This window comes from Catharus ustulatus, chromosome 29 (assembly GCF_009819885.2).
Source record: "Catharus ustulatus isolate bCatUst1 chromosome 29, bCatUst1.pri.v2, whole genome shotgun sequence".
Classification (NCBI taxonomy): Eukaryota; Metazoa; Chordata; class Aves; order Passeriformes; family Turdidae; genus Catharus; species Catharus ustulatus.
Window position 1 is genome coordinate 2976122 of NC_046249.1, and position 21344 is coordinate 2997465.

General features: G+C 66.4%; 2 protein-coding genes across 5 annotated transcripts; both read right to left on the bottom strand.

Moving 5' to 3' along the window:
* Positions 1-6: 6 nt before the first annotated feature.
* On the bottom strand, positions 7-16232 carry APC2 (APC regulator of WNT signaling pathway 2). Of its 4 annotated transcripts, XM_033081972.1 has the most exons (16): positions 16165-16232; positions 14820-14931; positions 12095-12253; positions 11908-11998; positions 11666-11834; positions 11486-11594; positions 11290-11403; positions 10412-10489; positions 9199-9282; positions 8738-9119; positions 8561-8656; positions 8326-8465; positions 8169-8246; positions 7970-8086; positions 7245-7459; positions 7-6878 (listed from the first exon to the last, which is right to left on the bottom strand). In XM_033081972.1, exons 3-16 carry the CDS (start codon positions 12233-12235, stop codon positions 1499-1501), a joined length of 7194 nt encoding a protein of 2397 aa, XP_032937863.1. In that variant the 5' UTR covers positions 12236-12253; positions 14820-14931; positions 16165-16232; the 3' UTR covers positions 7-1498. The 4 variants fall into 4 exon arrangements, with proteins under 4 accessions (XP_032937863.1, XP_032937864.1, XP_032937862.1 ...); XM_033081973.1 differs by lacking the exon at positions 14820-14931 and having other exon boundaries at positions 16165-16225; XM_033081971.1 differs by lacking the exon at positions 16165-16232 and having other exon boundaries at positions 14820-15677.
* Positions 16233-17897: 1665 nt separating this feature from the next.
* On the bottom strand, positions 17898-20918 carry RPS15 (ribosomal protein S15). Its single transcript, XM_033082540.1, has 4 exons — positions 20826-20918; positions 20431-20516; positions 18893-19127; positions 17898-18073 (listed from the first exon to the last, which is right to left on the bottom strand). Exons 1-4 carry the CDS (start codon positions 20826-20828, stop codon positions 17960-17962), a joined length of 438 nt encoding a protein of 145 aa, XP_032938431.1. The 5' UTR covers positions 20829-20918; the 3' UTR covers positions 17898-17959.
* Between the last annotated feature and the right edge of the window lie 426 nt (positions 20919-21344).

Genomic DNA, 21344 nt, shown 5'->3' on the forward strand with positions numbered 1-21344 from the left:
CACCCCTTCCTATTTACACAGGTTGGCTTTTAATTGGGAATACTGTCCAGGGTCTGGTAAAAGAACATCCTTAGTACATAGATACAGCGGCGGCGAGCGGAGCCCGGCGGGATTGTCGGTGGAGGAGGGGGAGGGCGGTGGCTTGGCCCCCGGGGGCGATGCTGGCCCTGCTGCCACCCCTGTGCTCCCTGCACTCGGGAGTGATTGCTACTCCTGGGGTTTTCCTCCTTTTCTTCAGTCCCGGCCACTGGTCCCTCCGTGGTGGTCACAGCCAGGGCAGGGGGGCTCCGGTGGGCATCAGGGTGTGTCCCCTGACCCCCCGACCCCAGTGCACATCCCTGGGGACCCCCTGTGTATCCCCAAAGTCCTGGCGTCCCCCTGGCCCCCAACAACCCACTGCCGCCCAGGTGTGTCCCCTGCACGTGTCCCCATAGCCCTGTGTGTGTCCCTGCAGCCCCCCCAGTGGGATGGGGGGCACAAAGGTCACCCCACCCAAAGCAGGGGCTGTAGGACTGGGAGGTATCCGAGGGGTCTGGGACCACCTGGACTGGGGGTCCCTCTGCAGCCCATCCCACTCCCAGGGGTGAGGCACTTCCCACACAGCCCAGTTTCAGCACCTGGGCCTGGCTGGCAGCAGGAGGGGGGGATGTCCCCAGGGTTTTGGGGATGTGGGCGTAATCCAGTCCTGGATGGACTCGTGTCCACATCCACAAGGACACACCGGGATCCTGGCTGCCAGCTGAGGCTCTCCTGCCCTGGGGGTGGGAGGCTGGGGGGCTCTGGGTGAGGGTGAGGGACCCCAGACCCTTTCCTGGGGGTTGGGCATCCCGGTGCCAGCTCAGCACCCTGTCCACTTCCAGAGCAGCCCCCCAGCCTGGTGACAGCACCCTGTGAGCAGCCTCTGGGATGAGCCCATGGGGACCCCGGCCTCCCCCACGAGCCCTGCCCTGCTCCTCCTGCACATTTCCTCCTGCCACCACCTCTGAGCAGCACAGACCACCCATCAGCAACCAGGACCCTCCAGCAGCACAAACGGGGGTCTCTGTCCCTGTCTCCCCCTCCAAAGTCTCTCCCCTGCATCCCGTCCCCTGATAATAAATGAGCTGCCATCGTTGTTGCTAGAGTTGGTGCCAGTCAAGCAGAACAGTGTGGGGTTTTCCTGGTGCTGGATGTGCTGTGCCAGCTCCCCTGGGTGAGCAGGATGGGGACACGTGGGGACACGGCCCCACCTCAGCTTGGATGTCCATCAGTGGGAGGAGATGGTCCGTGAGAACCGCCCCAGCTCGGGGTGTCACACCCAGAACGTTCCCAGTTCTGTCCAGCCCTTGCTGCTGGGAATTGCGATGCTCCAGCACAGCACGACCCCAGCCGGGGCCAGCAGCGGCTCGGGGTGACTCAGCGGTCCCCAGCTGTCCCACATCCCCATGTGTGTCCCAAAAACTGTCCTGGCCATCTCCCGCGGGACCGGGAGTGCCACACCACCCTCACTGGGGCATCATCAAGCTTGGATTTTCTCCACCGCCTTGTCGGCCACCGCCGTCACCGCCATGGGGCTGGGCACGTAGTTGAAGGGGGTGACCCGGGCGGCCTTGCTGGGCGAGCCGTGCCGGCTGCTGGGGAAGGTCCCGGCGGGCGCCTCGTGGCCGAAGGAGATGGGCAGAGCAGCCTTGGAGGGCGCGGGGGCTTCACCATCGCCGGTGACTCGGGGGTGCGGGGGTCCCTCGCGGCTCTCCAGCGTGGGAGAGGTGCTGGAGTTGGTCTTGGAGGTGGCGAAGTCCTCGGTCTGCACCACGGCGTCGCTGGTCTTCCTGGGCGTGCCGGGGCTACCGGGAGGCTCCTCCTCGTCGCCGGAGCCCGCCAGCGGCAGCGCGGAGGAGGGCAGCGTGCTCTTGAGGATGTGCGGGATGTCCTCGTCGCGGATCCTCCGCCACGTGCCCTTCATCATCACCACCGGCGGCTTTCCCGGCGGCCCCCCGGGAGCCGGCTCGTTCTGCCGCCGCCGCGCCGCCGCCTCGGAGCGCACGGAGGACGGGCTGGCCGCTCGCTTGGGCACGCTGATGTTGGGAGAGGACGAGTAGCGCTTGAAGGGCTCGGCCGAGGGCGCGCTGGTCTTCACCGGCAGCCGGGACGGGCTCTCGGAGCTGGTCCGGCGAGGCGGTTTGACCCCGGCCGTGGCTTTGCCGCCGGGCTGGGCTCTGGGGATGAGCGGCCGCTGGCCGGGGGTGGCCGGTTTGGCCGCCTTGAGCTCGTCGCAGCGGGAGGAGCAGAGGAACACGGCCGGGAGCGCGGCTCGGCTGCGCTGGGGGGAGCCCCGGCGAGGCAGCGAGGTGGCCGGCGGTGCCGGGGACAGGTCGGAGCGGTGGCGCAGCAGCAGGCTCGAGGATTCCTTGATGAAGGTGAGCTGGCGCAGGAAGCCGGAGCGGTCCGAGTCGCTCCCGCTGGAGCGGGCCGATGACATCCGCACCAGGTTGAGCCGGCTGCCCCCCGGCCCTGCGGGCCGAGCCTTGGAGCCATCGACCTGCTCCTCCAGCACCGGCATGGCCCCCCGGCCCGGCAGCACCTTCCTGCTGGGCTTCTGCATGAACGGGATGCGCACGGGCGACTTCTGCGTCTTGGATTGCTTGGGAGCCGGGGATTTGGGGGCCGGGGCTCTGCCCGGGGGTCCCGGCGGGGAGGACGAGCCGCTCGCCTTGCCGGAGGCCGGGCTGCCCTGTTTGGTGCCCTGGGAGGGCGACGGCAGCTTCTTGGGGGCGTGCTGGGAGGGCGTGGAGGTGCGGGAGGAGCCCGAGGAGGGGGGGCCTTTGCCGATGCGGGCGGGTGGAGTCGTGCTCCTCTTGGGCAGCGCCAGCTCCGCGCTCTCGGGGGCTTTGCCCAGCCGGTGCAGGCTCCGCGAGCGCTGCTGGCTCAGAGAGAGGTTCTTGGCCGGCGGCGCCTCGGGCTTGGCCGCGGGGGTTTTCTTCGGGGTAGCCCGTGGGCTGGGGGCATCTTTGGCCAGGCTGGGCATGTAGATGACGGTCCTGCCGCGGAAGACCACGGGCAGGTTGGGCACGGGCTTGGCGGGCGCCGGGCTCCGCTCCGGCCTGGAGCTGGCCCGGCCGGCGGGACGAGCCCCGGCCGCGTCCTTGCGCTCCGGGCGGCCCTTGCTGAGCTCCCTCCTCGCCGGCTCTCGGCCTGAAGCGCTGCCCGGCCGCTGCTTCTCCTGCCTGCCCAGCGAGAGCTGCAGCGTGGAGCCCACCGAGAGCCCCGACATGAAGGACAGGATGGAGTCGGACTCGGACGAAGGCTCCCGGGACAGCGAGGCCGCAGCCTGGTGCAGCCAGGTGACGATGGAGTTGGCTCCCTCCTGGATGGCTTGCCACTCCACGCTGTCCAGGTCCGAGCCCCGGTCGGAGCTGGGGTCTTCCTCGGGGTGTTGATGCCTGGTCTCGGCTTTCCGCTCCCTCCCGCCGGCGCCTGGAGCTTTCTGCTTTCTCTCCACCAGCCTGCGGCGAGCCACGGGCCGCCGGCGCTTGGGCATGGCCGAGCCGATGCATTTCTGCAGCAGATCATCCTCCGAATTGAGGCTGGGGGAGCTGGGCGAGCCCCCCTGCGCCTGCCCCACTGCAGCTGCCCGCGGCCAGGTGGCTTTGCCGCAGGGCTGGCCCCGCTCCTCGCCCTCGGAGAGGTTGGCATCGCTCAGGGAGCTCATGGAGGAGCTCAGCGAGTAGCACGGCGGCGTCTCGTCGGCGATCAGGTTGTTTTGAGGCTTCGTCTTGGCCGGACGGGGACCGGGCTCGGGGTCCTTGTGGGGGACGGAGCCTCCCCAGCGCTCCCTCCGCGGCGCCCGGCCCGGCTGGGCTCTGCTGCCGGAGCCGTCCCTGCCCGCCTCGGGCAGCTCGTCCAATTCCGGATCGTAGAAGCAGTAAACGGCTTCTTCCGTCGGCGTGGTGTGGCACAGCGACTGGAACATCACCCCGTCCTCCAGGGCGTCATCCTTCCTCCCGGGACCACCGCTGGCCCTGCCCACGCCCAGCTCCAGGCTGGCTGTGCCCTTCGGGAGCGTCTGGCTCCGCTTCCCATCCCCGCGGCCCGGCCCCGCTTTGCCTTTCCCGGCCGAGCCGAGGCGGGCGGGGGCCGAGCTGCCGGAGGCGGCTCTGCGGGCCGGGATGCTGCCGGGCTGGCGGCGCCGCTCGGGCACGGGCTGCTCGCCCTCCTCGCCCGCCGGGTACCGCAGGGTCTCGTCGCTCAGAGAGGCGGCGCTGGAGAAGTTGACGGGGGTCCCGTCGGCCGAGTCGGTGAAGGAGTCGTCGTCCTTGAAGAGGTCGCGGGCGGTGGCTCGCAGGTGCTTGGGGACACCGGGGTGGGCGTGGGCCGGCACCAGCATGTACACGGGGACGTGCAGCGGCTTCTTGGTCTGCGGGTGCAGCACCTGGCCGGACAGCAGCGAGGTCTTGACCTTGCGGAAGCGGGAGGGCATGGCCGAGCTGATGCACTCCTTGAGGATCTCGATGTCGTCGTCGTCGGGGGGCTCGGGGCGCTCGGCCCTTCGCCTGCCCTCCAGGTAGCGCTCCTCCCGCCGCTCCTCCCTCTTCTCGTGAGCCGCGAAGTTCAGGCTGTTCTTCTCCGGGAAGGTGGGAATCAGCTTGAGCTCCACGTCCTTCTGCACGTAGTGCTCGTGCAGGGGCAGGGCGCTCAGGCTGGAGGCGCACGAGAAGTTCTCGTTGGGTTTCTCCACCGTGAAGTAAACCATGGAGTCCAGATCTTGGGGCAGCTGGAAGCGTTCCTTGAAGTCGGTGATCTCCATGAACTTCTTGACGTTGTTCTCCCACTGGATGTTGAACTGGCTGGTCTCTTTCTCGGGCTGGCAGCCCAGCTCGAAGAGGGGAGTCTTGCTGCGGCTGGGGGGCATGGTCTGCCCGGGGCTGTCGGGCAGCTCGCTGGGGCTGATGGTGCCGCTGATCATTTCGCTGCACGGGTCGCTCTGGATGGAGCTGGCGATGGAGGGGCTCTCAAAGCTGCCCAGGGAGCTGACGGAGCTGCAGCGGCTCATCACCAGCGGCGTCTCCTGGATGTAATTCTCCGAGGAGCTCGAGGGCGTCAGATCCTCCTGGCGTGAGGGCGAAGCCTCCCGCAGGAAAACCTTGTCCCGCTTCGGGAAGGGGATGGTGATGGGCTGGGAGATCCCCACCGGCGTGGTGGGACCCGGATCCACCGCCTTCTCCTTCTCCTGCCTCCCATCCTCCCCTTCTGCGTCCCCTTCCTCCATCTCCAGGATCTCCAGGGAGGAATCGCTATCCAGGTCGTTCTCGCTGTGGCTCTGCCCGTCCAGCACGTTGTCTGCTGAGGAGAGGGAGGACAGGGAGCTGCACCGGGAGAAGCAGATTGGGGTGTCCTCCACCGAGTACTTCTGCACCGACTCCTGCTCTGCCGAGGGCGGTGGCTGGGCCGGCAGCTTCTCTGGGATCTTGCTCAGGGGCTCGGCCGCCTGCAGCAGCGCCGGGGGGAGCCAGGCTTGCTTCCTGCCCAGCAGGGAGGGCTGGTGGCCAGCAGCTGCGCTGCTCTTGGCCAGCGTCTCAAGCATGGGGACGTGCTGGTAGGACGGAGAGAGTTTGATGGTGCGAACATGGGGGTCAGTGGGGGGCTTGGTGCCCACCTCCTTCTTCCACTCCGTCTCCTTCTCTGGCACCTTGGGGCTGGGGAAAGTCACCACCTTCTTGGCCCGTTCGGGCAGCTCCCTCTGCTCAGGTTTGTCTGGCTCGGCCGGGTCCCGCGCAGGAGGCTCTGCCCGCTCTGGTTTGCCCAGGATGTTCTTGAGGTCGAGCCGGCTGGGGCGCTTCTGGTAGCGCTGCAGCTCATCACGATAGTCCAGGAATGCAGCCCTGGGGCAGGGCTTCATGTGCTCCTTGGTGCAGTAGCCGTCGCTGGTGCTGCCGCTGTTGAGGCTGTCGGTGGACAGGCTGGTGTAGGCCGTCTTCAGCCGCAGCAGCGTGTGCGCCCGGCTCAGGCTCTCCCTCTTGGCAAAGCCGGCGTCCGACAGCCGGCACGGCGAGCAGGACTGGGCGCGCGCCTCGTGCCCGTCCTCGGGGCCGTACTGCCAGTCCAGGCAGTGATCCTCGGAGCTGAGGCTGAAGCTGTCGTCCGAAGAGTTGTGCATGGTGGAGATGTCCTCCACCAGCTTGTCGATCTTGGCCACCGTGCTGGAGATCTTGTTGGCCAACTTCTCGGCGGCCAGCGAGACGTCGTCCTCCGGCAGCGGCGGCTTCTTGGGCTCGGCCGCCTTCCCGCTGCCGTCCTTCTCCGGCTCCGGGCAGCGCCGCTGCGCCAGCGCCCGCGGCAGCGCTTGGCCCTGCAGGAAGGAGGAGTTGAGGAACATGGAGAGCACGGAGGCGCTGGCCGTCTCCACGCCGGTGGAGATGTTGGGCACCTCGTCGTCGTCGAAGCAGCCGGAGTCGGAGGCGTAGTCCTTCACCAGGCTCTCCATGTGCCGCATCGGCTTCTTGGCGCTCTGCCCCTTCAGGCTCTGCTTCTCCATGGTGTCAAAGGTCTCTGCCAGGTGTTTGGCGTCCAGCTCGGCCTCCAGCGCCTTCTGCTTGCGCATGTAGAGCGAGGGCATGCAGGAGCCCGGCGACACCACGGCCGCGTCCTTGTACTTGGGGGGCCGGTTGGTGAGGAGGTTGCGCAGCGCGGCCGCACTGCCCATGGCGATCATCTTGTGCTTGGAGTGGATGAGGTTGCGGAGCATGCTGACGGCCCCCAGGTCCCACAGCAGCTCCTGGTCGCGGGGGCTGCGGGCAGACAGGTTCCAGAGGGTGCCGCAGGCGTTGCTGACGATGGTCAGGCTGTGCGAGCGCAGGTGCTGCAGCAGCGTCTGCAGGCAGTTGTGGTCCCGGAGCACCTGCCTGTGGGACAGAGGGGAAACCTCTGTCAGGATGGTCCTGAAGTCCTTCCTGCCCCATTCCAGGGGTGCAAGGTGATCCTCACTCACAACCGTGGCCAACCAATGACATCCATAGTGCCCAAAGTCCTTCATCTCCATCATCTCCGTCTCCATCTCCATCCCCATCTCCATCTCCATCTTCAGCTCCTCCAACTCCATCTCCATCATCTCCATCTCTGTCCTACCCCCCCAGTCACAGCATCCCCCAACACCATCCCTGGGATTCACAGTACCCAGGGTCCCCCATTCCCATCCTGCCCCCAGCCATGGCATCCCCCAGTGCCACCCTGGGGTCGGTGGTGCCCTGGGTCCCTCAGGTGCCCCTCACCTGTAATCCTCCCGCGTGGCCACGAGGCTGGAGACGTTCCTGAGGATGCCACCCCCGCTCTCGATGATGGCCAGGGAGTTGCTCTGGCACTTGTAGGTGAGGGTGCTGACCAGGAAGCCCAGGGCCCCCTCCACCCCGCAGATGGCTGCTTTGTTCTCTGTGCTGTGCGCCGAGAGGTTCCACAGCGCGCTCAGGACGCTCTTCAGTGTCGACTCCTGCCCCGGGAGGGGACACACAACTCCTGTCAGCCCTGTCCCTGTCCCCCTGTGCCCACTGTCACACACCCCTGGGGGACACACAGCCCTGCCAGGTCTGTCTGGCCGTTCTGTGCCCACTGTCACCCATCTCAGGGGGACACACAGCTCTGCCAGCTCTGCTTGGCCACCCTGTGCCCACTGTCACACACTCCAGAGGGGACACACAGCCCTGCCAGGTCTGCCTGGCCATTCTGTGCCCACTGTCACACACGCCGGAGGGGACACACAGCCCTGCCAGGTCTGTCTGGTCACCCTGTGCCCACTGTCACCTGCCCCAAGGGGGACACACAGCCCTCCCAGGTCTGTCTGGTCATTCTGTGCCTACTGTCACCTGCCCCAGGGGGGACACTCTGCCCTGCAGGTCTGTCTGGTCATCCTGTGCTCACTGTCACACACCACAAAGGGACACACAACCCTCCCAGGTCTGTCTGGTCACCCTGTGCCCACTGTCACCCACCCCAGGCTCACCTTGCCAGCGTGCAGGGCACAGCGTGTCAGCCCGGTGACGCTGCCAACCTCCCTCAGCACTTTCTTGCTGTTGATGTCAGCGCGCCAGGAGAGGTTCCTCAGGATGCTGGAGACCACCTGGAAGGGCAGAGCGGGGTGAGTGACCACGGGGACTGTCCCCTGCCTGTCCCCCACCCCAGGGAACCCCACCAGCACCCACCTGGTGCAGCTCCTCGCTGTCAGAGCCCAGCTGGGCCACGATGGCCTCCATACAGCCCCGGCGGGAGCACAGTGTGGCCTGGGGGGAGGATGACAGTGGTGAGGGTGACACCGTGACCTCCAGACCCTGCTGACCCCCCCAAATCACCGCCCCCCACCTTGTTGACCACATCTCCGAAGGTGAGGTTGGTGAGGGCCATGCCCGCATAGCGCCGCAGCGCCAGGTTCAGGGGGTCGTTGGTCATCTTGTGCATCTCATAATCCACCTGCAGCAGCTCTGCCACGGCCTGCAGCCCACCTGCGGGACGAGGGAGGGGTCATTTGGGGTTCCCCCACCCCCAGCACCCCGTGTGGGTGCGGTGCAGAGGGAAGGAGCCCCCTCCCCGCGCTCACCCAGCTCGTTCATGGCCCGCCGGTACTCCTCGTCGAAGGACAGCTTCATGATGGCACAGGTGGCCTGGCAGATCTGCGGCTCGATGGGCACTGGCACTGCGAGGGGATGAGGCTCAGTCCCCTGTGTCACACAGGACGCTCCCAGCCCCTCCCAGCCCCTCGCAGCCCCTCCCGTACCGGCGCCCTCGGGGCCCCGTGTCCCGTCCCGGCTCTGCATCTGCAGCCAGTCCCAGCAGGTCTCCGAGTAGGAGCGGATCTGCTCCAGCACGTGCAGCACCCGCATCTCCTTCTTGGCCTGGCCCTCGTCGGGTTGGGAGAAGACGATGTTGTGCAGGGCGGCGTTGGCTCTCATCCGAGCGTCCTTGGCTCCCGTGGGGCTCTCGGGGGGCCCCGGCTCCCCGTCGGAGTCGTGCAGGATTTGGATGAGCAGGGGCAGGCAGCCCGACTTGCGCATGGCCAGGCAGCTCTCCTGCGAGCTGGACATGGCCAGCAGCGTGCGGGACATGTCCTCCTTGTCGCGCGTGGCCAGCATGGACAGCAGCCAGAACACCACCTCCACCTGCGGGGCGCACAGGGGGTCACTCCCAGCCCTTCCCCGGGCTCAGCCCGCCCCAGCCGGGCTCTGTTCTGCCCCTCACCTTGGTGTTGCCGCCCTCCTCGGGGTGGGTCGGGGGGTCCAGGCTGCCCGGGTCCCCCTCCGTGCCCGGGACCTTCCCGCAGAGCTGCAGAGGAGGGGGCAGGTGGGGGGGCTGCATTGCTGAGCCCCCATGGCAGCCCCTCCCCGCTCCCCCGCCACCCCCTGAGTTCCCATCTCGCTTCTGTCAGTGCCAGGGGGTGTTTTGAGCTAAAATCAGGGATGATTGGGATGGGGGGAAGGGAGAGCGTGGGCGAGCGAGCGGGTGGGCGGCGGGGAGGGGGCTGGGGCTGATGGAGGGGATGGAAACGGGGGCTGGGAGGATCTGGGGGTGATGGGGCCGGGGGCGCTGCCAGCTGGGGCTGTGGGTGATGTGGGAGGGGGGTGATGATGGGACTGTGCTGATGGCAGGGCTGTGGGTGACAGTGGAATGGCGATGGTGATGGCAGCCTGTGACAATGACAATGTCCAGACTGTGGGTGACAGTGGAATGGTGATGGCAGACCGTGATGGTGGCAGTGGCAGGGCTGTGGGTGACAGTGGGTGGTGGCAATGCTGGGGCAGTGGGTGACAGTGTGGCGATGACGATGATGATGATGGTGGAGCTGTGGGTGACAGTGGAATGGTGATGGCAGCCCGTGATGGTGACACTGCCTGGGCTGTGGGTGACACTGCGTGGTGGCAGTGTTAGGACAGCGGGTCACAGTGTGGCAATGCCGATGGCAGCCCATGACGATGATGATGGAGCTGTGGGTGACAGTGGGACAATGCCAATGCTGAGGCTGTGGGTGACAGTGGAGCCATGGCGATGGCAGGCTGTGATGGTGACAATGGCCGGGCTGTGGGTGACTGTGGGACAATGACGATGCTGAGGCTGTGGGTGACAGCGGAGCCATGGTGATGGCAGCCCGTGATGGTGACAATGGCAGGGCTGTGGGTGACAGTGGAGCCATGGTGATGGCAGCCCGTGCGGATGACGGTGACGATGACGATGGCACGCTGCCCACCCGGCTCAGCAGAAGCCGCCGGAGCCCCCGCGCCGCCCGCCCGCCGTGGCCTACTTCTGGTCGCCATGGCAACTGCCCATTTCACGGTGCCCGAGCCGCACAAAGCCCTGGCTGTGCCCGTGGGGACAGCGCGGGGACAATGGCGGGGGGGCCGTGCTGGACCCTCCTCCCCCCTCCCCGCGGGGATCGGGATCGCCCCGGCCCCGCTACCTGCGGCTCCGGCTGCTGCGCCTTGTCCTGCGCCTCCATCAGCTCCTTGTCGATCTGCTCCAGCCGGGACGCGCGGATCTGGGGGCACAGAGGGGGTTGGACAGGGCTGGGACCCCCCAGGACCACCAGAGATGGGAGGGAGGGGTGAGAGTGTGCAAGGAACGTGAAGAGCTGGTGTGAGGTGCCCAGAGCTGCTCTAGGGTGCAAGGAGATGCTGTAGGGTGTGAGGAGATGCTGTAAGATGCCAAGAGCTGGTGTAGGGTGTGAGGAGCTGCTGTAGGGTGTGAGGAGCTGCTGTAGGGTGTGAGGAGCTGCTGTAGGGTGTGAGGAGATTCTGTAGGGTGTGAGGAAATGCTGTAGAGTGCCCAGGGCTGCTGTAGGGTGTGAGGAGCTGGTGTAGGATGCTCAGAGCTGCTGTAGGGCGTGAGGAGCTTCTGTAGGGTGTGAGGAGATGCTGTAGGGGTGAGGAGATGCTCTAGGGTGTGAGGAGCTGGTGTACGGTGTGAGGAGCTTCTTTAGGATATGAGGAGATGCTGTAGGGTGCCCAGAGCCAGTGTAGGGTGCCCAGAGCTGCTGTAGGGTGTGAGGAGCTGGTTTAGAATGTGAGGAGATGCTGTAGGGTGCCCACAGCTGTTATAGGGTGTAAGGAGCTTCTTTAGGATATGAGGAGATGCTGTAGGGGGCTCAGAGCTGCTGTAAGGTGCTCAGAGCTGCTGCAGGGTGTGAGGAGCTGCTGTAGGGTGCCCAGAGCTGCTGTAGTTTGCCCAGAGCTGCTGTAGGGTACCCAGAACTGCTTGTGAGGGTACCCAGAGCCAATCCCATCAATCTGGACCCCCCCAGAAGTGGAGCAGGGGGATTCTGGGGGTGAAGGACCCGACCTGTGCCCGCTGCACCATCTCGTCGGCCGTGCCGAAGCGCTCCTCCATCAGCGAGCGGATGTGCTGCGCCTCGAACTGCAGCTGCTGCCGGATCAGATCCATCTGCATGGAGAACTGGGGGGCACGGGGGGTGGCGTGAGCGGGGCAGGGTCCCCGTGGCCTGGACGTGGAGGGGACAGGGGTGTCCCCCGCTCACCGTCTCCACGTGGGGCAGCTCGTCCAGGCGCGTGGCCAGGCTCTGCAGCTGCGCGTAGTACCAGATCTTCTCCTTCTCCTCCTTCTCGATCTCCCCCAGCAGGAAACACCTGCGGAGAGGGGAGGACCCCTCAGCACAGCCCCCGGCCCCCCCAGCCCCTTTCACCCCCCAGACCATCACCTCTCGCGGTCCAGCTCCTCCAGCATGCGGAAGGTGGCCCTGCCCAGCTCCCCGGGGCCGTCCCGGTGCGAGGCGGGGGCCGGCGGGCTCTCCTCGGCGCCCCGCCCGGTGCTCATCACCTCCGGGGCGAATTTCAGGTTGTAGAGGCTGGTGATGTCCATCTGCAGGGCTGGGGGTGGGGACAGCGCTGTCAGGGTGGGCTTGGCGGGGTCACCCCCTCCCCACCCTGCCCGGGCACTCACCTTTGAGCTGGTCCAGCACCTCCGTCTGCCCCGAGGACACCATGACCCGGGCCTCCTGCTCCAGCTTGCCCTGGAGGTGCTTCAGGACCTCCTAAAACAGGGATGGAGCCGTTGAGGAGGGGGAGATTGGATGGAAACCCCCCCAGTTCGGGGTCTGTGCCCCACTCCCAAGCGGGCCCGTCGCCACCTTCATGTCCGAGGTCTCATTTTCCAGCTTGGAGAGGTGGTTGGAGTTGTCCTCCAGCTCCCGCCGGAGGTGGCTGTTCTCCTTCTTCAGCGCCTCCACCTGCCGCACCAGCTGGTCGTACGAGGCGATGGAGCCTGACATCTTCACCTCCTCCAGCGCCTGCGGGGGGGGTTTGGGGGTGGGCAGCACCCGGGGGGGGTCCCCAAGCACCCTCAGAGCCCCCCAGCACCCTCAGAGAGCCCCCCAGCACCCAGCACCCGCCTGGGGTCACGGCACAGCGCTGGGCACCCCAACACCTGCCCCCCCTGAGCTCTGCAGGAGCTGGTGCCCCCCCAAGCCCCCCCAGAGGCTCAGGGTGGGGGTCCGGCCCCGCCGCCCCCAGGCAGGGCCCCCCCAGCCCCGCCAGCCCCCGCCTGGCTCCCACCCTCCGCAGAGCTCCGCTCTCCGCTCCCTTTGTCTCGCTTTTGTCTTCTCCCGCTCCCAACCTTCTCCCGCTCCGCTCCCTCCGGCACCGGGGGCAGCCCCGGCCCCTGCACGGCCCCCCCGCCCCCCTCTGCACCCCCCAAAAACCCTCCCAGCCCCCCCGTGCCCCCCCAGCCGCCCCCAGCCCCCCAAACCTCCTCCTGCCGCAGCGCCGCCGCCCCTCGCACCTGCCCGGGGGGGACACACGGGACGATGTCACACGCGGGGAGGGGGGACCGGGGACCCCTCGTCACCCCCCCAGAGGGTCGGGCCGGCAGCGGGAGCTCGGTGGCCCCGCGGAGCCTCAATCAGCATCACGTGTGAGCGGGGGAGCCGGCGATGGGGGACGATGGGGGGGTTGGGGCTCCCCTCTGCTGCCCCCACCCCAAATCCCCCCCAACAGCAGCTTAGGGCAGGCAGGGATCGATCCCCCCCCGGCTCTGACACCCCCAAATCTGCCCCGCAGCGGCTCCCTGGGGCCCTTCTGCTTCCTTGAGTCCGTTTGGGTGTCCCAGCACCCCGTTCCAGCACAGAGGCCCCACCGGGCAGTGATGGGACCCGGCACCCCCCAAGGCCCCATCGATGTCCTTCACACCCCCAGGAGCCATCCCGGGCCCCCCAATCCCCTCCCTCACCCTCCACCCCACAGGGAGTGGATCCCACATCCTGCTCTGTGGGGTCCCCCCCTCCCAGCACCCACATCTGCTCGCGATTCCCAAGGGAGGCAAAACCAACCCCCCACAACTGCCAAAAATTCCCCACGGGAGAGAAATAACCCCGGGAGAGGGTGGGGAGCAGGGGGAGGAAGGGTGGAGGTGTGGGGTGGGGGATTGGGGGTGCAGGATGGACAATGAGAGATTCGGGAGGGACGGATGGGGGAGGGTGGGGGAGTGATGAGGGAACACGGAATGCGGGATCAGGGGTGCGGGAACATGGAATGGGGGATGAGGAATGCGGGATGTGGAAACATGGAATGCCGGGTGAGGGATGAGGGATGAGGGATGACGGAGGCAGGGCGAGGTGTGGGATGATCGGTGGTTTATTTATCCCATAAATAATACGGGATGCAGGGTGAGGGATGCAGAATGCGGGGTGAGGGATGGGGGATGTGGACGCAGGATGTGGCAGAGGGAGGTGGGGCGGTGGATGCGGGATGTGGGGTGTGGGATGATGGATGCGGGATGAGGGATGATGGATGCGGGATGAGGGATGAGGGATGATGGATGATGGATGCGGGATGATGGATGATGGATGCGGGATGAGCTCGGCCTGCTGTTGCCATGGCGACAGGGATGGGGGAGCACAGGCGGTTCCCGGCCCTTCCCGAGGACTCAGACGGGGAGGATGGGGGGGCTCAGCCCTGCAGAGCCAGGGGCTTCCACTCCTCCAGGGAAACACGTTCCCCCCTCCCCAGCACCCCAAACATGTGGGTCTCACCCAACTGCTCAGTCAGAGCCCTCTCCCCTGGGGGACCCCACCCTGTAAGAAGCCGGGGTGCTCCGGCTGCCCCTCCCGGGGGGTCAGGGCTGGAATATTCGGGGGGTTTATGGGCGCGGTGCTGAGCTCTGCCCCCCCAGTTCCTGGCAGGGCCGGCCGAGCGCAGCGGCCGCAGCGGCGCCGGGATCTGCAGCCTGCGGGGAGGGGCTGGGGCCGCACCTGCAACCACGGAGCGGCGAGACACGACGGGAAAGGGAAAGGGGGGCCAGAAGGGTGGGAAAGGGGGAATAGGGCTGCGGGTAAGGGGGCCAGGAGGGTGGGAAAGGGGGGTAGGGCTGTGGGAAAGGGGACCAGGGCTGCAGGTGCATCTGCAGGTACATTCCAGCACAGTGATGGTCACTGTCCCACAGGACCCGGGGTCCCCCCATGGGCTGGATCCCACATGGGGCCACGGGCTGACCCTGGGGGTATGTGAGGGCTCGGGGTGCTGGGTGTGTCTCCTCCCACCCCCAAAATCTGCCTCTCTCTGCTGCGGGTACCCCAGGCCTCTCTCTGCTGCGGCCGCTGGTGGGGCCTGGATCCATCCAGCAATTTCCTGGCAGGGCAGGTGCTGCAGCAGATGAAGCAGCAGCTGCACTGCCCAGCACACCCTGCTGTCCTCCACGCTGCCCAGGGAGGCCACTGCCCACTGTCCAGGGTGCCAACTGCCCACTGCACTGCCCACAATGCCCACAGCACTGCCCACAGTAGCCATTGCCCACCACCCCACCACCCCCTGCATTGCTCATCACCGCAGTGTCTTTCTTGCCCACCGGTCACTGCTCACCACATGTGATGCCACCTCGGCCAGGGTAGGGCCTGGGGGGCCCTGGGGATACCCCGAGCTCCCTGCAGCCCTCCAGGCTCACTCCAGCCTGGCAGCAGCTCTGGGGAAGGGGCTGGGGACAAGGACGGCAGCCATCAGCCCAGTGCAGCCACATCGCCAAAGCCACAGCTGAGCCCCCGGAGCCCCCGGGGACATTAAACAAACAGCATGTTGTCACCAGCCCGGGCTGATCGACCCGGCCCCGGGGACCCCCGACCGCAGCAAACCCCCCCCGGGGAGCACAGACCCCCCCTCCATCTCGACCCTGCACACATGTGGGGGCACACACAGAGATTTGTGATCCGTCACCCTCTCCTGACACAGCACGGACCCCGCAGCCCCCGCACAGCCCCTGCACACACACACACACACACACACACCCCGACATCGCGGCCTGGGGATGGATGTGGGGCCCCGGTGGGGCGAGCATCGGGGTCCCCAACACCCCCAGCACAGCCCCCCCACAATGCAGGGCCCCCCTTACCCACCCCACACCCTGGGGAGCCGGAGGGTGGAACGTGCTGGGGCCAGCAGCCACCTCCCCACCCCGCTCCGGGTGCCTGGGGACACCCCTGCCCGGGGACACCGCACTGAGACCCTTGGGGTGCCCCCCGGGGGGGTTTTCGTGCTGGTTTAGAGGCCGAGGTTTTTGAGGGAGCGGTTTGGGAGGTGGATTCGGGGTGGGGTTGGTTTGGGTGAGGTTTTGGGGCTCCAGGTTCGGGGCTCAGCCGCAATCCCCGGCCCAGCCGCGCTGGGGGAGCATCGGGAGGGGGAAACTGCGGGGAGCCGAGCTCGCATCGGGGCGGGGGGAGCTGCTGTGAGCCCAGGGGTGACCCCCCCGCCTCGCCCGCAGGATGGGGATGGGGATGGGATGGGGATGGCGATGGGATGGGATGGGAAGGGGATGAAGGTGAGAATGGGGACGGGAGGTGCTGCTCCTCTCCCCCCCCCGCCGCGGACACCCCGCCGAGCCCCGGCATTGTCCGGCCTTTTGTCCCTGCAGGATGCGGGCGATAAACGCTGCCCGACCTTCCCGATTCACCCTGAACCCCCCGATCCGCCCTGAACCCTCCTGACCCCCAATATCCGCTCGATCCCCCCGATCCCCCCGATCGGAGCCGCGCCCGCCGCAGGACGCAGCGCACCCAGGGCCGGGGGCATCCCGGGACCCCCCCTGCATCCAACCCCCGCAAACCGGCACCGCACCCCGATCTCCCCGCGCAGCCCCCCCTCCGCTTCCCCCCATCCTTGGCGGACCCCCGGGGGGCTCGGGGGGCTCGGGGGTGCGGGGCAGGTGCGGCCGTACCTCATCCCCGGCGGTGCGGAGCGGCGCGGGGCGGTGCGGAGCGGTGCGGAGCTGGGCGAGGCTCCGGCGCGGCCCCGAGCAGCCGCATCCCGCCCCCGCCCCCCCGCTCCCGGTCGGGATTTTCCAGCGGCGCCGCCGCCGTTAGAGGGCGGCACCGGGGGCTCCCCGCGGCCCCCCCGGACTGTGCCGGGCGGGGGTCCCCGGTGGGCTCCGTTCTCCTCCATCCGACTCTTTTGAGCCTCCACAAAAACGCCGGGATCGGCCCCGTCCCCATCCCCGCGTCCCGGAGCGCACCTGCAGCTCCCGGCAGGACCGGTCCCTCCAGACCGAACCTGCCCTTCCAGACCGAACCGGTCCCCCCAGACCGAACCTGCCCTTCCAGACCGAACCGGTCCCCTCACACCGAACCGGCTCAATCTGTCCCCGTGAGCCACCCGGTGCTGTCCCCATGTCCTTGGGGACCCACCCAAGGTGCGGCAGCAGCGGCTGAGCCCCGGTGTCCCCCCCGGGATGAGAGGGACCCTCACGACGACCCTGATCCCTCCCGTGATCGTGGCTCCTGCCATGTGCTCAGGTCACTGTCAGCCACAGAGGTCACTGTCACCAACCGAGGCCACTGTCACCCACGCCCCACTGGGGCATCCCCCGGGGCTGAGTGCCCACATGGCCCCAGCTGGACAGTGAGTGACCCCAGCTGGACAGTGACCCCAGCTGGACAGCGAGTGACCCCAGCTGGACAATGACCCCAGCTGGACAATGACCCCAGCTGGACAGTGAGTGACCCCAGCTGGACAGTGACCCCAGCTGGACAGCGAGTGACCCCAGCTGGACAGTGACCCCAGCAGGACACTGACCCCAGCTGGACAGTAAGTGACCCCAGCCCTCTTGTCCCCACTGCCACCAGTGAGGGTGGGAGGAGTCCCAAGGTCACACTGCTTGAGCAGAAAGGGGCCTGGGGACCTTCCCTAAAGGACAAATGGCCCCAGCCACACTGGTGACAGAAAAGGGATGGGAGGGTGCGAGATGTAAAGAGCTGAGCTGGGCCCTGAGGGAGCCCTGAGGAACCCCCAAGGGACCCTGGCCAGCAGCAGGGACAAGGCAGGACTACCCTGAGGACAAATGGTCCTTCTTCACTGATGGCTTCAGCGTGGGACATGGTGGTGGTGATGAGCATTGGGGTCTTTTGGCTCAGTTCAGGGACAAACTGGATCATCCAGCCGAGATCAGCTCATCTTCCTTCCCATCCTCACCCTCATCCCTGAGAGCATTCCCCAGAACACATCCCTCCCTCCCTGCCTGAGCTGCAAATCCCAGTTCACCCCCTCCTGATGCCACTCTGTGACCCCTGTCACCAGAACCCTTTGGGTTCCCAAATTAAAGATGAGAAAACGATGGTTTGGGGTTTCAACATCCTGTGATGGGCCTTGGCAGCTTCTCCTGGAGCTCAGGCTGGGTCTGAGCCCTGGGAACCTCCCCTGCCTTCCCCCAATCCCACATTCCCAGTGTTTGTATTAACAAATAAAGTTAAATACATGGAAATGCTGTAAATATTAACGTGCCATTCCCCATTTCCAGCAAAGACCAAGGAATTTCCTTCATTTATTAAACCCACACCATTTGTTTGCTGCAGGTGCCCACAGAAAGCAGCGCCAAAAAACCTGGGAACACTCAGGAAATCTCCCAACCAGGCTGGAGTTCAGCACACCCCAAGGAATGGAGAGGCAGGAGACAGATCCAGGTGGAAATTCTTTATTTACACTGCACGAGGCTCCCTCCCCTCCCCTCCCTGCAGGAGTTACTTGAGCGGGATGAAGCGGGAGGAGTGGGTGGCGCCGATGCCGGGCCGGCCGTGCTTCACCGGCTTGTACGTGATGGAAAACTCGCCCAGGTAGTGGCCAATCATCTCGGGCTGCAAGAGGAGAGATCCCTGCTGGGACAGTGCCAGGGGGCACAGGGACACCCCCTCCCATCCCCAGGAGCCTGGCACAGCTGGTAATTGCAGCTTGATGTGGAGCCAGAGGGGCTTCCCCAGCTCTGCCCCTCCCAGAGAGGGGACACGGGAGCCACCAGGGCATTTGTGCCCTTCCAGGTGGGATCTGATGCCAGCTCAGAGCAACAAGGGGCATTTAATCCCTCTGGTGGCATCAAGTGACACCACCCTGTGGGTAATTCCACTCCTGGGATTGCTCAGGGATCTGTTTCATCCCAAAGCAGTGCTGGCAGGCTGGGAGCCAGGGCTGAGCACATGAACACCCCACAGGTATTTCAGAGCCACAGAGATCCCTCTGGGAGCTGGCCGGCCCTGGGATGGCACCTCCAGGTGTCCCTCTGAGCCAGTCCTGGGATGGCACCTCCAGGTGTCCCTCTGAGCCAGCCCTGCTCCAAGAAAGAGCCTAAACCCCCCAGAATGACATCTATAGGTGTCCCTCCAGGCCAGGCCTGCTCCAAGGAGCATCCTGAAGCTCCCAAGATGGCACCTCTAGGTGTCCCTCTGAGCCAACCACCCTCCAAGGAGGAGTCCAAAACCCCAAGACGACACCTCTAGGTGTTCCTCTGAGCCAAGCCCACTCCAAGGAGCATCCTGAAGCTCCCAAGATGGCACCTCCAGGTGTCCCTCTGAGCCAACCCCGCTCCAAGGAGGAGCCTGGAGCCCTCCCAGACACAGGGAACGAGCAGGATTTAGAGTCAGAAGCTCGGTGTGAGAACCACCTGCCAGGCCCCAGCTCACCTTGATCTCCACCTGGTTGAAGGTCTTGCCGTTGTAGACGCCCACCATGCTGCCCACCATCTCTGGCAGGATGATCATATCCCTCAGGTGGGTCTTCACCACCTCGGGTTTCTCCATGGGCGGCGCCTCCTTCTTGGCCTTGCGCAGGCGCTTGAGCAGCGAGTGCTGCTTGCGGCGCAGGCCCCGGTTCAGGCGCCGCCGCTGCCGCGCGCTGTACAGCTGCATCAGCTGCTCGCTGCAACGGGACAGGGGCTCAGGGGACGCCCAGGGACCCCAAACACAGCTCAGGGGACACCCAGGGACCCCAAACAGACTGGAGAACAGCCCAGGGACCCCAAACAGACTGGAGAACAGCCCAGGGACCCCAAACAGACTGGGGACACCCAGGGACACCAAACACAGCCCGGGGAACAGCCCAGGGACCCCAAACACAGCCTGGGGACACCCAGAGACCCCAAACACAGCCTGGGGACACCCAGGGACCCCAAACACAGCCCAGGGACCCCAAACCCAGCCCAGGGACACCTAGGGAGCCCAAACACAGCCCGGGGAACAGCCCAGGGATCCTAAACACAGCCCAGGGACACCCAAGGACCCCAAACACAGCCCAGGGACACCCAGGGACCCCAAACCCAGCCTGGGGAACAGCCCAGGGACACCAAACACAGCCTGGGGACACCCAGGAACCCCAAACACAGCCTGGGGACACCCAGGGACCCCAAACACAGCCTGGGGACAGCCCAGGGACACCCAGGGACCCCAAACACAGCCTGAGGTACAGCCCAGGGACCCCAAACTGAGCTGGGGAACAGCCCAGGGACACCCCCAGAGGGACACCAAACTGAGACTGAGGTATGGCCTGAAGACATTCCCAGGGACTCCAAACTGAGCCTGGGGTATGGGCTGAGGACATCCCTAGGGGTCCCAAACTGAGCCTGGGGAAGTCCCAGAGACAACCCCAGAGTTATCCACACTGAGCCTGGGGTACAGCTCCAAGGGATTCCCAGGGCCCCAGACCCAGGGGTGTCACCTGGACTGAGCCTGGGGACACCCCCAGGGACCCCAAACTGAGCCTGGGACACCCCCAGGGACCCCAAACTGAGTTTGGGGTACATCCTGGAGAGACCCCCAGTGACCCCATAGCCAGGATTACCCAAACTAAGGTCCCCAGGGAAACCCCCAAGAGTCAAGGTGAGCCTGAGAAGACCTCGGGGATCCCAAACTGAACTGGGGTACAGCTTCGAGGAGACCCCAAAACCGCTGTGTCACCCAGACTGAGCTTGGGGAGACCCCCGAGCACCCCAAAATAACAGTGTTACCCCAATGGAGCTCCAGGGACCGCACACCCACAGCATCACCAACCGCGTGTGGAGCAGGGCCCCAGGACCCCACCCTGACGGTGTCACCCACTGGGGGACTTTAAACAGCCCCAAAAGCAGCAGCTGAACACCCAACCCCGCGTTAGTGCCGGTATCTGAACACATCCCCAGCACGGGGCAGCTCCCCGAGCCCCAGCCCGGGCACTTCCCAGCCCTTACTAGGACATGTCGAGCAGCTGGTCCAGGTCCACCCCGCGGTAGGTGAATTTACGGAAGGTTCGCTTCTTCTTCTGCTCCACCTCCGCCTGCAGCGGGAGAGGGGGGTCAGGCCAGGGGGTCGCGGCCGCCCGGGAGGGGGATCAGGGGGTTCAAGGTCCCGCGTTCCCCGCCCCGCACACGGGAAGGCCGCGGCCCCACCGAGTTCCGCGGGGCGCCCAGGCCTCTCCCTCCCCCCGTCCGGCCGGGGCACCCACGGCCCCCGCAGCGCCCATTCCCCGTCCCCCAGGGAAGCCCCGAGCCCTGGGCCGCGCCGCCGAGGTGGGTGAGGCCCGGATGGGGCGCGGATGGCGGCGGATGGAGCCCGATAGCACCGGGCAGGCCTCCCCCACACCCACCATCTTGGCCGGGGCTGCTCGGAAAGGCCGGGCCCGCGCCGGAAGCGGCGAATCTCGCGAGAGCGGCGCGGGCGGAACGGGCGGAGAGTGGCACTTCCGCCCTCACTGCGCTTAAAGGGGCCGCGCCCGAGCAGCACTTCCGCCCTCACTGCCCTTAAAGGGACCGCGCCCGCAGCGCGGGGACACCGCGGCGACACCGTGAGGGACGGAGCGTCCTCCTTCCCCCTGGACCTGCCCTTCGGGTTCCAATGAAGCCGCTCCGTCCCGCTGGCACAAGGTGGAACCCAGCAGTGACAGGGCACAGGGACAAGCTCGGAGCATCCCGCACATATTTGGAAGCCACCTTCGTGTTTCACCCGCGGATCTTCCTCTTCCCACGGGAGCCAGCAGCTCTGCGGTGAGGACACGAGGAACCGGCTCGTTGGGCACAGGTTGAGCCGGTCTGGCACTGGGCTGGAGGTTGCAGACCCACACGGGGCTGGAAGAGCTGGTTCTGCACAGGCGGGATCCAAATCTTTT

Bases quoted from the DNA above. Each gene is read 5' to 3' on its own strand.
- RPS15 (XM_033082540.1), bottom strand. The intron at 19,128-20,430 runs GTAAGGGCTGGG...GTCCCGTTGCAG, and splicing joins CAGCTGCTCGACATGTCCTA to CGAGCAGCTGATGCAGCTGT. The intron at 18,074-18,892 runs GTGAGCTGGGGC...CTCCTCTTGCAG, and splicing joins TCAACCAGGTGGAGATCAAG to CCCGAGATGATTGGCCACTA.
- APC2 (XM_033081972.1), bottom strand. From the start codon at position 12,235: ATGTCAGGCTCCATCGCCTCGTACGACCAGCTGGTGCGGCAGGTGGAG. The intron at 8,466-8,560 runs GTGAGCGCGGGG...CTCGTCCCGCAG, and splicing joins GCGGGCCATGAACGAGCTGG to GTGGGCTGCAGGCCGTGGCA. The intron at 7,460-7,969 runs GTGAGCCTGGGG...CTCCCGGGGCAG, and splicing joins GTGCCCTGCACGCTGGCAAG to GAGTCGACACTGAAGAGCGT.